At 34.7% G+C, this 18700-nt stretch overlaps 2 protein-coding genes across 3 annotated transcripts in view; both read right to left on the reverse strand.

Annotated features, from left to right (window-relative positions):
* Positions 1 to 242: 242 nt before the first annotated feature.
* On the reverse strand, positions 243 to 6209 carry LOC109068833 (protein mono-ADP-ribosyltransferase PARP3-like). Its single transcript, XM_042758699.1, has 8 exons — positions 5829 to 6209; positions 5566 to 5710; positions 5085 to 5293; positions 4712 to 4867; positions 4219 to 4299; positions 3855 to 3939; positions 3642 to 3746; positions 243 to 382 (listed from the first exon to the last, which is right to left on the reverse strand). The coding sequence occupies exons 2-8, from the start codon at positions 5597 to 5599 to the stop codon at positions 327 to 329; spliced, it is 726 nt and encodes a 241-aa protein (XP_042614633.1). The 5' UTR covers positions 5600 to 5710; positions 5829 to 6209; the 3' UTR covers positions 243 to 326.
* A 2390-nt stretch (positions 6210 to 8599) lies between these two features.
* The window catches only part of LOC109068852 (metabotropic glutamate receptor 2-like), a 38181-nt gene continuing 28080 nt past the window's right edge, over positions 8600 to 18700 (reverse strand). Inside the window, exons 2-6 of one of the 2 annotated variants that reach the window (XM_019085580.2) lie at positions 17191 to 17460; positions 16623 to 17098; positions 14352 to 15415; positions 10047 to 10224; positions 8600 to 9064 (exon numbers count right to left, since the gene is read on the reverse strand). In XM_019085580.2, the coding sequence (XP_018941125.1) occupies positions 8991 to 9064; positions 10047 to 10224; positions 14352 to 15415; positions 16623 to 17098; positions 17191 to 17378 (1980 nt within the window). In that variant the 5' untranslated portion in view covers positions 17379 to 17460 and the 3' untranslated portion in view covers positions 8600 to 8990. Of the gene's footprint in view, positions 9065 to 10046; positions 10225 to 14351; positions 15416 to 16622; positions 17461 to 18700 lie in introns of both variants that reach the window. The other variant, XM_019085579.2, reaches the window with a different exon arrangement.

Below are 18700 nucleotides of genomic sequence, written 5' to 3' on the forward strand. Positions count from 1 at the left end.
TTTCAACACTCAACATCTCAGGTGATTTCAGTGGAGAACAACCAAAGTGTATCACAATCCCTTAAAAGTATTATCATCCAGGAAAGTCCCGGCTCCAAGGAGTGAAGTTGATACAGGTGTCCCTATGCTGCCTTTTCCATCTAACAAAACCCAGGTGAAGTAGAAGGGATATGGTCCCACCTGCTCTTCCTGTTTCTAGTGATGTTGATCAGTATTCACACCACTTAGGCTGGTGTCCATCAGGATGCGCTTTCACACTGTGTCCGGTCCTGTGATGGGCTGTGACTGTCACATATTGTGTCTCTGGGATTTTTTTTCTTCCTCTTTCAAACAGACACACACTCCTCTGTCCTCCAGAGTGGCAGTCTTCCCCTGGGTCCTACTGCACACCATTAAACAAGAAGATATTTTAATGGTCCATTGTAGCTTGACCAAACCATTCCCACATGCATTCATTCATTTAGTACTTGTGAGGATGATACATGCTCTTAGTTAGAATGGCATTTACACAAAACAAATGTATTAACATATTATTTATTGTTACCTCATGGAACCTAATTATAACTTAATTAATTTATTAATAATTTTTTATTCAATCATTCATTTAGTGAATTCTGTAACTCTACATGCATGCTATATCCTATAGAAGATATCCTGTACCATTCAAAAAATCAATCAATGGACCATTAAAAAAAAAAAAAAAAAATCAATGTTTGGATTTATTTATTTACATACTTACATAAACAACATATTTTGTAATAATCATTGGTATTTGGTTGATTTTTCAGTTAGCTTATTATACATAGTCAGTTTCAGCACATTTTCAAAGCATAGAGAACACATTGATTCCTCTCTGCAGCTGCTTGTTATTCCATATGATGGGGAGACAAGTTGCCCCAAAAACACATGTAATGTAATTTATACAATATGAAGTAAACAGAATGTAAACGCAAATAGTTTTCTAAATTCTACAACAAAGTTTACAAAAGTTTGGTTCATGTATGCTTACTAGAAATTTAAATCTCTATGTCAAAATATTGAAAAGTGCATTTGGATTAAATGGCTATTCAATTTGCAGGCATGTTTATAATGCAGTATAATGCTGCATAATTCTATATGTTGTATTAAGTGATGAATGTGATTAAAGAATGTGAGCCTGTCACTGTAATGCTGTCCATTTCATCTCAGAACAATATACTGAGTGATTATAAATGCTCATATAAAGTCTAGTAAAGGATTCATTCATATAACAAAAATCTAACTAAAACCACTGTTAACAGTTTTACTGATTGGGTATATACAGGAATCATGGAGTTAAATTTAATACCTTTTAAGACCCTTTTTAAGACTCTTTCCATACATTTTAAGACCTCATTGCCACTCCAAGTTTTAACCAGTTACATCGGCAACACTTTAACTTACAGTACATTTACTATATATTGATTGTAAGATAGCACAACTAAACAGACCTACTGTACTTTGTGATAACTCCTTATCAATACAACATAATTCAGAAGGGTGGGAACGAAGCCCAAAATAATTAACTGAGTGACTAACCAATGCAAACCAAGAAACAAGAATTAGACCAATAAACAAAACAACTGACAAAACTTATTGAGGATGGAAAATACGGGAAAATGAGTTCACACAGTATATTCAAAAGATGTATTTGTCACATCAACTCTTATAACTGTCTGCAAACCATAGCTGTTTTGTGGAACTCTTCTCATGACAAACATCTGACTGATCAGACAGTTTACCTGTGATTACGGAGTGCTTGATTTGATAGTGTCAGTTCTGCACCTGATCAAGTGTGAATGATCATGGAAGGTAAAATAATGATCACAACTATTAATAACATCCTTTTAATTGTGCATCCCAAGCCCATGCCAGTTAAAAAAAAACAAAAAACAAAAAACAAAGTAGCGCTTTTACCATGTCCCAAATATAAAAAAGGTCATTTCCATCCCTAAAATACATATTTTACAGTCACTGTTATGCACATTTATCATAAACACAGCTCAAATGCTTCCTACTAGTGTGGCCCAAAATATCTAGCACAGTTTTATTACAGGTAGAATGCAAAATGTTTCAGTGCATGTGTAAGAAATCACAAGGACCCACTCATGAGGAACGTTTCCCCAGAGAGTGCTTGTCCCAAATAAAGCACAGCACTCTTATATACGCTAACTAAATATCAATTAGAATGAGGAAGACCAATCAGGAACTCTCACGACCTGGACCAATAGAATCAGGAGACTCAGGGTCGTCACAAGCATTTCAACCAAATGTAATTTATGCAATATTTCAAACCTTTAATCAACTGGGGAAATTCAACCCAATGCAACAGTTTAAAAGCAGCCCAATTTCGTAGAAAAAAACCATCAACAACCCTGCATCCAACACGAGCTGCAGAAGTCAAATTGACTGATCATGGGTCAAAAGTAAAGAGAGATCACTGACAAGATGTTTGAGGATTTGCTCCTCAACAGATAGCGAGCTCATTGACAAATATAGATATGCTCCCTTTACACAGTGCGCGCGCGATCACGCAGCAGCGCAGTCAGTCAGTGAGCGCCGTAACAGATGACGTCAAATCTTGCGGGATTCCCTAAATAAACTACACAGAACCCCACTATTCGGACAAATATACATAATGAAAAGATGATACAAAATTTTATATTTTGGTAAATGGCATTGAAGACTTTTTAATACTTTTTAAGGGTCTTAATTTTCTCTAAATTGAGCTATCAACTTTTAATGCTTTTTAAGACCCCAAGGACATTTATGGTCATGAATTAGAGTAAATTCAGCTTGAATGAAGAACAACTGAAAGAAATATTAATTTTAGAAAAAAATATCATTTTAAAGAAATTATGATTAATTATGGCTTCATGCAGACAATTTGGCTTTAATCATACTTTAGAAGTATTTTGTTAAATACTCTTATTCTGTGCAAAATAAGAGTATTTAGTAAAAAAAAAATAAAAAAATAAAAATAAAAAAAATAAAAAACATCTAAAGCTTTCAAATAAAAATCTTTAATCCCTCTTAATTTTGGCCTTTTAAAATGTTTGTTATTTTGATCAATTTTTTTCTTTTTTCTTCAAATGTTTAAAAGTGAACATGTACTTTTTTATGACAGAAACCAGCAGTTATGTTTCTAATATGAATAACATGTCAGTTACAGAAGAGTAATGATAGGAAGACATTCAAACCTCGCTCTGAGAGATTAGCAAAATGAGCAAACATACTGTAAGTTTACAGTACATAATAAAGATGTAATGTATTGATGAAATATTTATTAGACTTTCCAACTCAATAAAGAGAGGTACCGTCAAATTAACATTGCTGAACTGTATTACTGCCACACAAAAAAAATCACAATTTAGCATTCAATTTAACAAAATAACAATAAGTGTTGTTAATAATACCAATATTATTATTAAATAACAATGATTATAACTAAACAGTCAATGCTTTATAAGTGAGGATGAGACCACATAGCAGAAGTGACATTTATATGTGGCTATATGTATAAATGTATAGGTCCAGGTTTTCAAATCAGCTCTAGTAACCAAACTTCAATTCCAGGAGGTATCGAATGTGACACTGGCTTTCCTTATAGATGAGGTACTCACTGTTGAAGAAGGAACTTCCCTGGTACTGCTGTTGTTTTATAGCTTTTCCCCGAGGGACTGCCACCTTTTTACCATCAAACTCAATGAAGACCTCTTCTGAAGGATCTGAACAAGAAAATAAAAAATAAGAGACTTAAGACATTGTCTACAAGCTAATGTTATGCAGAATTTTAAAATACTGTACAGAATTTTAAAATACTGCGACCACGCGACCAAATATTGCGACCACTGCCACGTTTGTTCCATGCCAAAGCAGCTTCCGGTTCTCCAATGCATCATTTTCCATGAAACGCTCAGCCTACACAAGCCAATGCACACATGCACGCACACACAGAGGATTTCATTTGGAGATGAAGACTCAGTAATGAACAGAATTCAGAACACCCACTGAGGCCAAATGTTTACTGCTGGTGTGAAATGAAATTAGGAATCTAATGGGCATCTAAAAGGAGTCCAAATAGAAAAACGCTACTATGCATTTAAACAGTAAGATTTTTGGTAGTTACAGCTTTACTGTTTACTTTAACAAAGCTTACTATGCATAAGCTTTAAACTTCATTTATGCAATACTATTCACCTCTGTATCTCTCTCAACTTCCCAGACATCCACCAAAGTGAGCCCTTTTCTTCCAGTGGCATTCAAGTACTTCTCAGTAATCTTAAGAGAGAAGACATTTTTGAGTGCTGCACTGCAGTTTAAACCACAACTCAAGATCAATTACTTTTTTTACATCATTCACAATGTGTTCAATATGTTCATGCATTCAGTCATTTTTATTTAATTCTGGAAATAAACTGAATTAAAAAAAAAGTTAAAAAAGTTGTTGTTATTTTATTTTTTTTTATTTTATAATTTTGTAATATTACTAGGTCATATTCTGTAATTAAAACAGTCTAAAAATCTTGCTAATTAAATTTCTTTAAACTTATCAGTATTATGCTAATAATATACAATGCATAATTAATATATATATATATATATATATATATATATATATATATATATATATATATATAATTAGAATTAAAATTAGATTCTGCTGGCTGTATAGATTTCTGTGCATGGAAACCTTAAATTCCTTTGACTTCTTATCCATTAAGCTTAGCTTGCATTTTAGAGACTGGTAATTTTGGTCAACTGGATGAGGCACCATGTCCTTCATCTCTTCTTTGGCTTTCTCAGATTCAGCTTTAAGACTCTGGGCAACCTCGATGTCTGCAAGAACCTACAAGATACAAGCATATTAGGGAAATTTGGATTTTGGTAATTCTTATCTCCTTCATCTAACACACAAGATCAATGCGTTTTTTTGTAGCCAAGACTTTTTTGGCCTATGTATGATTTGACTAACAAATAACCCTCTCTGAAAAATACAGTAAAAAGTGTGACAACTAGCCTCTATTTCATCAAACTGGGTATACAGTAACTGGTGTGAATCTCACCAAAAGCATCTCCTTTTTGCCCTGAAGGACATAATCATCAGAGATGACTGGGGGTCTGTTTCGGCCAAAGTTATGAGGAATTATGGTGAAGAGTTCTTCTAACTTGTTCCGTTCCCCCCTCTTTATTGCAGCTTCAATCTCCTCCAAAGCCTCAAAGCCTTTGGCTATCTGTTGCTTGCTGAGTTTCCCCAAGGGCATCTTCTTAATGTCTGACAGAGAAATATGAGAAACACTAAAATCCTCCATAAAAATGGATCCTATTCAATGTTACAGACATGTTGTAGATAGGAATCAAAAAGGCAGCAAAACATTCCATCTTCAGTTCACAATAACACTGACAAAACTCCCCTGTGGCCTTCAGAAATACATGTAAAATGGGAAATAAAAAAAAGAACCACAATAACATGGCTATGGAAAGGAACAGAAGAACTGAGACTTACAGTCCATTCAACGATTCAATGCTATATCATGAATAACTAACCCAGGTTCATGCTGGTCATGGCTTCTTTGAACATGTCATTGTCAAAGATGAATCGAATGAGCCTTTGAGTTGCCTCATCCAATGTACAAGGCAGAACTTGTTGTTCACTTTTCACCTTGACATCTCCACCATCTACAGTGTCCAACTGTATAAAACATAAAATATTAGAAATGTTCAAGTTAGTTATTTAAAAAAAAAAAAAAAAAAAAAACTTCAAGGTTCAATCAAGGATGTAATAAATGAATTATAAACAGGCTTAATACCTTCACTTCTGCATCCTGGTCGCCATCTACCTCTATCAATGTGTACTTCCCAGAATGCGAGACAAAGTTTTCTCGATCGCTTCAATTATTTTTTGTTTTCTCTTTGAATTTCTTTTTAAAACTCTTGATGGCTACATCAGCGGTATATGGACCGGCTAAATTGTTTTGGCCTGACTCTCCCTGAAAACAGTGAAAGATAGCAAAAATGAGTCATCCATTAGATGCTACAAGACCATTTTTGCACATCATGTTGTGATATATGTATTTGATTGACAAACAAAAGAAACTGACTTACCACTCGGCCTCATCTTGTCCAACAATAGTACTTTCCTACAGACACTAAGATTTGGATTACATAGAATTTGTTTATTGTTGTTTCCAATGTTAGTTTGGTTCAACATACAGTCGTAATCTTTGTGAACCTATATGTTTACATCAAAACTTTTTTGTGATTCAGGGCAAGCAGTAATCTGAGTAATAATTTGCATTACTTTTTACATTTGAATTACTAATTTGCAATTGAATTACTTGTTCAGTCTTACCTCAGCATTTGATAGATGACAGAAGATGTCTGGGTTCCTCGTGCCCTTCACCTGTGGACCTGTTACCTTCAGAGCCTCTTTGGCAGAGGTGAACTTGTCCTTCGGGACAGCTTCAGGCTCCTCCTTAACCTTCTTCCCTCCAACTTTGGTGCTTGATGTTGCCCTTCACTTAGGTGCCATCCTCTTTCCTCGCTGTTCATAATTAATCATGTTTATATTTGGTATGTTTATTTATGGTATAGTGCATTAAAATATGCATCAAATAAATTTTAAAAATGGAAATCTTAAGAAGTTTTTCATTGCAATATCACAACTAAACATTTCACCTTTGAGAAGCTTTTTGTACTGCACGTGTTTTAACTTCTATAATGAACTCCTGGGAATCTATAAAAATATTGCAAATATTTATTTCTTCATTCCTGTTTGCTAAAAAGGTTCAATGGTATGACATCAGATTTCAAAAGATTGCTAATAATAAATCAACATAGTACTGCTGAGACATGTGCTAGAGACAGATGCTGGAGTTTACTGTAAGTGACGTAGATCTTCCTGGCAGCCTATCAGAGCTTGGCTGCGTTGAATATATGCCCTTACTGATTGAAATCACGGGGGTTTGTCTAGTCAATAATGAAACATTTGCTCACTGACAAATATGTTCATGAATAAACATATAAAGTCATATATTTGAAATTGTGTTCATAATCGCGTTAAGGCAAAACTTGGAGCTAAACTGAGTGTTCTTAATGCACTCCTGCAGCTGTAGCTTTACATGCCTGTAGCAACATATAGTCTACAGTGCAATATGACTGATAAAAATGACTGACCTTTTCGTGTCCGTGCTGTCAAAGATTGAGGATTCACTCTCACACTTCAGAACTGTCTGCAGCCTGACTTCCATCTTTCTGAGCGAGTTTACGTCAACGTCACACCCTTCATTGCCCAGGAATTCAGGGAGCAAACATTTACTCAGTAACTGTTTATGTCAAAATACCATAGCAACTGCAGTAAAAAAAAAATTTATATGCTATAACTTTAAGAATTTTCTTTCTTTTTTCTTTGAATAATTGTTGTATTTATAACCATGTTACCGAAGTTGAAATCAATCAATCAATCAATCAATCAATCAACCATGTCCTTATCTGAAGGCTTCTGGTTCTGGTGTATCTTAAAGGAGACATCCTGCAAAAACAAAAAGTTAATAACTTGACTTATTTGTCAAGTTATTACTTTTATTATGACAGCTATTTTGCTTAGTACAAGTTGCTGCAAAACTTTAATAGGCACTATACAACATGACACATTACAATTAGGCCAAATTCATTAACATTAAACTTTGTGCTTCTCACTTAATGTAAGCTGTAATGCTGGCTTACTTGACTGGAAGAAGTGCTTGAAAGGAAGCATTTAATATGTTTAAAAGTAACAGTCTAAAATGAACAATCCTCCAGTGGGACTATATGGACAGTTCAACAGCAGGCCACACTGTTATAAATAAGGCAGAAAATTAGCAGATATAGCCATCACAAACAATGAATGTATCAGGTTGACAGGACAATATCCTGTTTGTCATTTCACCACCAATGATTGAGTGTGCAATATACACTTTCTGTAACATGGGTCAGACTCTGATAGGCTGCATATGTGAAGCTGTATGTGCATTAAATATATAGTGCAGTAACTGCAGCATTTGCATTATTTTGCCTTGTTATTTTTCTTAATGGCTTACTTCGAACTTGGTTACTACTTTAATGACTTAATGAAATAATGAAATCGGGGTGCATCATTTATTGCATTTGTCATTTGCATATTAAGTATATCATAAAAACGACAATCGAGGCATTTACACAGTGCAATTAATTAGCATTTTACGTGAATTCTTTTAACAATAAAGGTTGACCTCACCCGATTTGATGTAATGAGCAACTATGTCCTCTAGATGGGGGTAATGTACAAGTTTTTACTCTATGCCATGAACATTTAATGTGAATATTTAATCTTATAAAATTAAGCTGATGTGTCTAATTTTCTCCAATGTACATGGATGGTAATATAATATAATATAATATAATATAATATAATATAAATATAATATAATATAATATAATATAATATAATATAATATAATATAATATAATATAATATAATATAATATAATATAATATAATATAATATAATAATGAACTACCACAAGAGAGTACCAAGTTAAATCAAACAGGAGAGCTTGTATTCATATAAAACACGTTTTATTTACATAAATTACAAGAAAGCACAAACCAGAATCACCATCTACAATAAAAACATCTCGTATATAATACTTTAAACAGATTTACTATATTTTACATCCATATCTCAAACAATACTTTATTATGGTTTCCATAAAAAGAACAGATATACAGAGTTTAAACTGGCATCCCACTGATATTATCTAACTAGCCAGAGAGAGAAACAGAAACAGAAACAAAATGGGATATTGTACTCACAGCACGCTGAGAACAACAATAACAGGCATTTTTTTATTCTGAATAGCCTCCTCAGCATTAGCAAACACTTGATTTCATGAGTAGTGAAGATAAGATTGATCTGTATACCGCTTTTGGCAAACAAACAGGAATCCTGTTTCTCAGAGTGAGGATGTTGTCGAGTCCACTACCTCTCTGCCATTACATACTGTAGGCACAATGTTGGAGGCCGAGGCTGTAAAGACATTATTAATAACAAAGATATTGTAAACTGCAAATCACAGTGTATTACCATTGCCATTCAATATACGTATGTTTTCAAGTATTTTTGGTGAATCTCATTAAATCATGATTTTTTTTTTTTTTTTTTTTTTACTTTATTGTTTACTTTAATTCAGAGCCCTGCACATAACATGCATATATAGTGTCATGGCCGATTCAATTAAAATGAGGGAACAAATTTGTACAAATTAAGTTGCACTGATTTACTAAAATAAGGGAATGAATTAGCACAACAAAATCTTAGTTCATGGCCAATTAACACTTTTCTCTCACTGTTTTGTTTCTCTTTTTTTTTTTTTTTTTTTTTTTTTTGCACTTTTTGTAATTTCCTTTATTCTCAGTTCCCCTTATATTTTTATTACTGCAATAACAGCATAAATCACTGTGGCATATATTTTTTTAATGCAGCATTGATTAAATCCACAGACACTCCCATTATCTATATTAAGCATTTTTCCATTCAAAAATATATAAATACTATTTTCACATTACATTATTGAGAATGAATATTTTTGCATTACGAGTAATGAGAGTAATTGTATCATAATGCAAAAATATATATATATATATATATATATTATAATACTAATTTCTTTGTTTATTTTCATTCTGGGGTGAAATATGTTATTGAACCATTTTGTCAGATTCCCATACAGTATGCTGCAGTAGTATCAGTACAATGCAATAAAGCCAAATACCTGCACTCACAGAATCAACTATACTTTATGTTTATTTTCCAATATTACTTCACCATCATACAGTACTGAATATTTTGATCAACGTCTTTCATTTCTGAAGATAGTTCAGACACTGGCAAACTATATTTTTAAATATGGGTGACAACAGTTAATCAATATTTTTGATTTGAACAGCTGCTGTTGATTATATTAATGATTCTGATATATTGAAGATAGAGATAGTAAATAATACTGTACTTTGAGAGAAGCTGGAGCCAGGGCCAGTGGTCACACTGAATCGAGTGGTGGCCACTCTGAGCGTAGTGACGTTCTTCTGGGGCTGAAAGAGGATGATGTGGATCTTGGGAGCGAAGAGGCAGCCCAGCACTACTGAACCGCTCAGACTCACAGAGATGCACATGGTAGTGGTCTGTACCTGAGAGAGTAGACACAAAAAAAGTGATTACACCACCTTTACATTTACACAGTGATACCAGCTGACTGGCTGATTCATATTCATCAAGGATGTTAACATGGGATTGAATTTATTTTTGAATTTATTGAATTTCAATTCCAAAGTGTTGCCAAAGCCTATGTGGCTGAAGATGTATCTTAAGAGGATGAATCCATGTACGGAGCAGGTGTGTGTGCCGTGTATGAGCAATCTCATGCATACTAATACAGGTATTAGAGACATGCAATGCCAAATAACATTTGTATGAGAGAGGGGGTGAATCAACAGGAACTACTAAGATTTGCTAAGATTTTCACTGTTTGCTTGTACCTTTGTACATTTAATCTGGCAGACGTTTTTATCCAAATCGATGTGCACTCAACCCTTACGAAAAAGAAGTTTATTCAAGTGTGCTATTTAGTATACTTCTTTTAAACTAAAAATAGAAAAGTATGCTTTTAGTTTACTTTTTATGTACTTCTCAGAAATGGGCTTTATGTACTCCTCAGAAATATACTTAAAATGACATTTAAGTATACTTGACTTATACTTACAAAAAAATCTAAATATATTTGAGTTATACTTGTGCTCCTAGAATGCGTGTTTTCATTGCTATACGGTAGAGGGCGCTAGTACACATCTTCTGTACAAAATTTCCAAAAAAACACAAGTGAAGAAGAAAAAGAAACAACACTAACACATGTAATCTAACACATCATCTGACATGAAACAGCATCAAAACTGTAACGTTATGGAATAAAATGTAGACCGATGAAGAGGTAATAATTACAGTCAAGCTTTGGGCTGTTGATCGACTCAATCTAAGTTTTGATTATCATTCTGAATCTAATCTTTTTCAGGTTTTTGTTCAAAATGTTATTTCTTTATTTTTTATGAAACTTACCCACATTAAAGTGTTTAAAAAAAAGAATGCATGAAGCTAGAATAAAATGTTTTTTTTTTTTTTTTTTTTTTTTTTACAAGCAGATACCCTGTTCTTTCTTTGGATGTTTTGTATGTTCAGATATTCATATAACAAAATATATACAAATTAAAACCTAAATAGGGACATAGTAGTATACTTAAAGTATGATGTAAAGTTCACTCAAAGAAAACTTATGACTATACTTGCAGTATAAAACTACTAAACTAGTAGTTTACTTAGACTATACTTCAAAGTGTACAAAGTATTTAATAAGTAAACTATCAGTATACCTATAAGTTGACTTTTAGTATAATTGCAGTACAAACTACAAACATAGAGGTAAAATATTTGTGTACTCAAAGTTTGCTACTGTTATACTTAAAAGTATACTTTTATATACTAGAAAGTGGGCCAATTTAGTCCCAAGGAGTATTGAAACAGTACATTTACAAGTATACTACTAGAACTCTGATATTTGTATACTTGTTACATAAAGTATACTTAAAAATATACTTGAACTTTACTTAAGTATACTTAATTAAATAAACTTGAAGTATACTACTTTTTGGTAAGGGAAGTTATACATTTTTATCAGTATGTGCATTCCCTGGGTTTCAACCCCACGTCCTTGGCATTGCTATGCTCTTTGAGTTGGGCAACGGGAGAATTTTTATAATACAAAAGTCTCCTTTTTTTTAATTGTGAGTATAAACAGCTAACTTATTGTGAGTATAAACAGCTAACTTCTGCTTGTTTTGATCTGAACTGGATCACAAAACATTACGGTTAACAGCCTTCTCAGGGTCACAGATTGAAGAAACTTCAATACGACCTTGTTAAATAATTGCAAAACGTGGTTCAGCTGCAATGAATTAGAGTTTTCTTCTTAATGCTAAATGAACAAAGAGTTGCTCATTCTTTTTTTCCCCCCAGTATGTTAGATTTAAATGTGCTTCTGTGAGAGCAGCAATGTGTCAGAATAAACCAAAGTGCTTTTAAATAATGCAGAAGAGAGCTGTGCTAGGAAAGGTCTTATATCCTTTCACAGCAAGACTTGGTCTTATCTTCCTAAACATGCAATTTTCATATAGAATATCTCACTGAGTGTTCTTTAACAGAATATCTTAAGAGTGAAAGACTGGTATATGAATCGATTCTGGTAACTACACAAACAAACAACCAATAGCAAAATTATATATATATATATATATATATATATATATATATATATATATATATATATATATATATATATATATATATTGCAGTTTTTTGTATATATATTGAGGTTGATGTCGTTAAACTCTATATCTGAATGAACTACAGTAACTGAAATGAACAATTTGGGCTGATACTACATCCAGAAATCTTTTTTCAAAAAATTTTTTTTTTTTTTTTTGGTTACACATTTTTTAAGCCTGGTTCTGATTATAATCTTAGTCTTTTATGAGTTGAATCTTACAAGCAGTGTGTGCTCTTTCTTCTGCGTATTAGTGTTGTAGTTGGAAGGTGAGAAGCAAAAAAGATAGAACTAAAATGATATCTGTGGGATGAATGAGGCTGTAGCATTTCCTGTGAGTGTGTGTGGGAGTGTGGCGGGGTCTTGGTCTCTAAGGCACACCTTGCTTTCTGACTACAGGCCCCAGCTGGGAATCATCCTCCCATGCTCTAATACATCACCTCACACTCTCTCTCTCACACACACACACATATATAAAATGCAGAAACTCTGAACAAAGAATGACATCCTGTCCAATCAGAACTCAAGGATGATTCCCTTTTCTCTCCCGATGCCTTTTTGTCTCTTTTTGTCTGTATTCTTTCTAGTCTTGATAGATGATGTAGAACCATGTTTTAACCAACCAAATATTAATAATAATGTTAGATAATAATTTGAATTGAAAATAAACATTAAGTTTTTTTTGTTGGATTTCAAAGAAATCAAAAGAAAAGGTGTTTATTTAATAGCTCCTGTCCTGAGGTACATGAGTGAAAGATACTCAGACCAACTATATAGCATGTTTTCATAGGCTAATCATTTGCTAGGATGAATATCCCCACTTTCTTTGCTCTACATTGAACAGCTTTTGAGCCACATGTGAGCTTCTCCTTTCATCAGTGCAAAAGACAAGTGATCAAAGAGATTTCTCGATGTGCCATCTGAATTGGCAGGTACGGTAACAAAAAAAAAAAAAAAATAAAAATCAATCAGGCAATCTCTCCAACTCAAAGTCAGTTGTAGGAAAGTGATTAAGGGTTATAAGAGAAGCTCATTATCGAAATGATGAAAAATATTCCATGCTGTCATTGTGTGTGCAGTGTGATTTGAAACAGCCCCTCTGATATCTATTCCCAGAGGAGAGCCGGTAATATCCCCTCAGCACAAGATTTACTTCTCAAAGAAATCACATTATTATACAGAACACTCAGGCAAAGCATTCATTAACAAAATTGAGGGAGCATAGCCAAAACTCCACTATGCTGAGCAAAAATCACATTTAAAAATATTTTCATGGAAACTGTTAAATGATATTGTGGTCCTCACATACTAGATTAAATCTAAGTGATTTCATATTATCTTTATAGTGAATAAAAAAATCTAAATGATTGTTTTGGACATGCTCCTTTTTGTGCAATGATAATTTGTATATACATCTAGTAAGATGCTTAAAGCTGAATTTTCAGCAGCCATTACTGCATTCTTCATGTGGTTCTAATTTGTTGATTTGGTGCTCAAAAAAATGTTAATTTTTGAAAAAAAAAAAAAAAAAAAAAAAAAAAAATAATATATATATATATATATATATATATATATATATATATATATATATATATATATATATATATATATATATATATATATATATATATATATATATAATAATTATTATTATTATTATATAATTGACTCCACCTCTAAAAGGACTTTCCTTTTTTGGGCTGACATTACAAATCCCTCTTAGTTTCAACCTTTCTCCTCCAAACCACAATCCAGTAAATTAATGAAGCCACTTTTCTACAATTCTTTCCTGCTGAATATCTTGTTGCACTCATTATGGAAGTAAAATAGGTTGCAAATGACATTTCACTTTGACTCTAACATAGAGGTTATTATTTTCATAGAAAGAAGCTTACAAGCTGTTGTTGTAGGTGAGAAAATGGCATGTATTTCTTATTTACTTACCCTGTAGTCACTGGCAGTAACATAGAAGATTGGCTGGAAAGCCAGCCAGATTATGCACGTGGTGTACATGGTGAAGCCGATGAACTTGGCTTCATTGAAGTTCTCTGGGCACTTTCGAGTCTTAAAGGCGTAAAAGGTACAGAGGATGATGAGCACACAGTTGTAGGTTAAAGACATCAGCATGCTAGAGTCCTTGCTGTTGCACTTCAATGTCACCACGTCTCTTCTTTCAGGACTGACCTCCTTTCTTACCCCAGGAGCCTCAACCAGAAGCCAGACCACAACAACCAGGAGCTGACAGGAAATAAGAGCGGCACAGATGGCCACCTGTGAAGCTGGACTGATGAACCTAGGCCTTTGAGCTCCATCTTTAACACCGTTGAAAATCCGAGCAATGCGATTGGTCTTGGTCAGCAACGCAGAGTAGCAAACGGCGAAGGAAGTTCCCAGGCCAAGCCGCCGTAAGGTGCACACTACGGCAGACGGTTTGCTGATGTAGATGAAGGTCATGCAATAGCAAAGTAGGACACCTATGAGAAGAATATAGGAAAGTTCACGTCCACTAGCTTTCACCACCGGTGTCTCATTATTCTTTAAGAAAAGGCCAATGACAAAGAGTGTGCAGAGCATGCCAAGGCAAGCAATGATGACTGGCCCAATAGCCCAAGCATCCTCCCAATGAATATACTCCTCGGGTAAGTTGTAACACCCTGTGAGATTGTCCAAAGGCCACTGTCCAAAGCTACAATCCGCACAGGTGAATTCATCCAGAAGGTACTGGTAGGGCTGGCAGGGAATGCAAATCCAACAGCAGACGTCACCAGGCTGCATGCTCTTAATTTCGTTTTTCCTACATGGGTCACTGCACTGAGATGTGGGCACCACTTGGCTTTCCCAAGGAATCAGACTTGTGTTGAGACTTAAATCCTGGGCCCAGTATCCCACTTTCCTATAGATGTACTCATCATTCTCTTTGTGATAATGGAAGATGTTGTATCGGCCCAGACTGTCTCCATAAGCATCAAAGAGAACAATGTTATCTGTATCAGCTGGGCGAAATGGAGCTGCGGACACAAAGTGCAAATGATAAACATAATTTATTGACATTCTTGGCAACAGATGAATAGATATTTTACAGCAGCAAAGTGTTTTTCTTTGTAAGCAGAAAAATTTAAAACCCAGAAAGACCTTCTTAGGTAAGTCCGCCCTACTTTCTTCAGCATCCTGCCCTGCACATTTCTCATTAGGTTTGTAGATGCACTGGACTCAGGTGCGAATGGGACATTTACATAATTGAGGTCAGGAGGTTGATACATTGCATGGTTTCTATGATGTCATTTGGCATTCTTGGAAGAACATCATGAAAAAGTAGTCAGATGGCAAAAAGATTTTGATATAGATAAAGAATTTACTTTAGGAAACTGACAGACTTCCATTAGTTCCCTAATACAAGCAATTGACCACTAGGCAAAAACATTGATTATTCATCCCTGCTTGTACTTGTTTAAATCATTCAGAATTTAGCATGGGGCTAATGAGGCTAATGCATGTAATAAAACACTTAGACTGTACACAGGTCATACGCTGCATCCATGCATTAGTGTAATTTATTTTACAGCAGCAGTTTTCCCCCGAGGGAAACTTCCTAGATACATATATCTTTCAAATTGATTTCTTTGACTTAATAAAGAACAGACATAAATGTATTACGATACACTGCTTAACTGGTGTTTACTTTGAGATAAACTACTGGATGAGTGCAAATATTAACTTTATTTCTTGGGGTGAACATGAATAGATATCCCAGGATTCAAGATGATTGAAAACTGCATATGGAAGCCATCCATAAATATCAATATGGTAGAAATAAACCAAAAAATTTAATTAAATAAAATAAAAAGAAGGGCTTTTTATTTACATGTATATCCTTAAATATATAGTATATATACAGTTTACTATGATGTTTACTAAATTTGATGGGAGATTTTGGTTAATAACATTCATTTTTAGTCCGTTCTTCGCACAAAGCTATAGTATTGCTTTAGAAAACTTGGAAAATATAGCAAAAGTCATATGGACCACTTTTATGGTAGTTTTATGTTTTTTAGTCCTTTTGGGGCACCTGCTTTTGAAAATGAACAGTCTAAGCATTTCCCAACATGAACCATCATTTGGTTTCCATGAAAGCTAGCAAACTCTACGGAATTGGAACACAAGGTGAATAAATGATGACAGAATATATAAAATAAAACTTTTATAGATATAACTCACCATCAAATTTTGTCTTCAGGATGTAGTCCTTGTACAGCCTTTTTCCATTGGCTGGTTTCATGGCACTGCAGAGTTTGGTTGTGTTTGCGCATACTGCTTGTCTCATGTTATGAAGGGCATGGGCCAAAGCGTAGACAGCATTCACCACAAACATGATCTTGGACTCCTGCTCAAATTTGCCATCCCGGAGAGAATATTTCCCACAATTAATATCATGCAGGCTGCACTGAAAGTGATTTTCCCAGAACTCTCTGAACCAGGGGTTACGTGTGTTGTTATAAGGATTGAGGTTTGTGAAGTATGTTGTGAATTCAGGGATTGGATAGGATGCAAGCTCAATGGTAAAAGCTCCATCTGCTACACTCTCACTCCCTCTCACCACACTCTCCTGTGCCCCCCAACCATCGCTGGCCACCCAGATGAAGGAGACGTTCATGCGCTTTGCTGCAACCAGGAGCTCTCTTGCGTCTTCACTTCTGGTGAAGAGGATTACTACTTTAGCATTGGATTTCTGCAACAGAGATCTGATTACTCCTTCATAACTGTAGGGGTCCGTGGAGCGACTGACCTTGGCGGACGTAGCGATGCAGATTTGCAAGGCCCGGGCCTCTTGCTGAAATGCGTCAATACCCGTCTCACCGTAATCGCCCTCTGAGGCAACTGTGGACACATAAGTCCAGTTGAAATAGCGCAGAATCTCAGCAATGGCTTTGGCTTGGTAGAAATCAGGGGGTACAGTCCGGGCAAAGTAATCATAACGGGATTTGTCGCTCAGTTTCGCACTGGTGGAGGCATAACTGATCTGAGGAATCTGGAAAAGACGCAGGAGATTGGCCACCTGCAAAAGGACAAATGAAAAACTGTGATGAAAAACTACTGAAGTGTGTAAATGGCCACACTATTTCACTGTGATTCACGAGTGTTGGCTGTCAGTACAATTCTCATAAACTGTGTAATCAAATTTATGTGTACTTTAGACCCTACAACCCTAGGGTGTCTTCATTTTCATTTTCAGTACACACACACACACACACACACACACACACACACACATATACATATATATATATATATATATATATATATATATATATATATATAATATGTATATGTGTGTGTGTGTGTGTGTGTGTGTGTGTGTGCACGCGCACGCACGCACGCACGCACGCACACACATAAAAAAACTTTATTGTTCTTATAACTAAAACAATTGCAGGACATACTTTTATGTAGATTATTGTTATTCAGAGATTAAAAAACTTCTACACTAACATATAAAATGAAACACACAAACAAATATGCAAATCCCTAACCCTATGAAGCCATTTTTATCTTTCAGTGTTGTGGTAGTAATTGTGTTTTGCATTAGTGCATCGGACAGAATAGTTAATGTACCATCAACTATCAACATTTACAGAAAAAGACAAAAAGTGACAATTTCACCAAAAAACTTAGGTCTAAGCATGAAAATGTGATTCACCTGATAACACAAATTAAGGCAGTTATCACCAGATGCTTAGCATACTGCAGCGATTAGTCTCACCCTTCTCACTTGTCTCGTCTCCGAGAATCCTAATGGCAACATTTTACATTTCCATTTTCACAATGAAATAATAGCAGTCTCAAGTCAATGATCCTAAGAAACTTGCCTTCTCTATATCTGACATGGGTGCCGCATTGTCAGCAGCAATTCATGAAACTATAACTTTATATTCTTTACTGTCATGGTGGTTTATTTGTGAAATATGCATGTACTAAAACTTGAGCTCTATGAGAGAGTTTATTCAGTATCTAGGTGCTGAAGGATCTATACGTTAGTGCAAAAAAAAAAAAAAAAAAAAAAAAAAAAAAAAAAGTGGATAAGTGAGATGACATACAGCCAAGTATGGTGACCCATACTCAGAATTCATGCTCTGCATTTAACCCATCCAAAGTGCACACACACATGGCAGTGAACACACACCCAGAGCAGTTGGCGACCATTTATGCTGCGGTGCCCGGGGAGCAGTTGGGGGTTCGGTGCATTGCTCAAGGGCACCTCAATCGTGGTATTGCTGGCCCAAGACTCGAACCCACAA

The sequence above is a fragment of the Cyprinus carpio genome, chromosome A6, assembly GCF_018340385.1.
Source record: "Cyprinus carpio isolate SPL01 chromosome A6, ASM1834038v1, whole genome shotgun sequence".
NCBI lineage: Eukaryota > Metazoa > Chordata > Actinopteri > Cypriniformes > Cyprinidae > Cyprinus > Cyprinus carpio.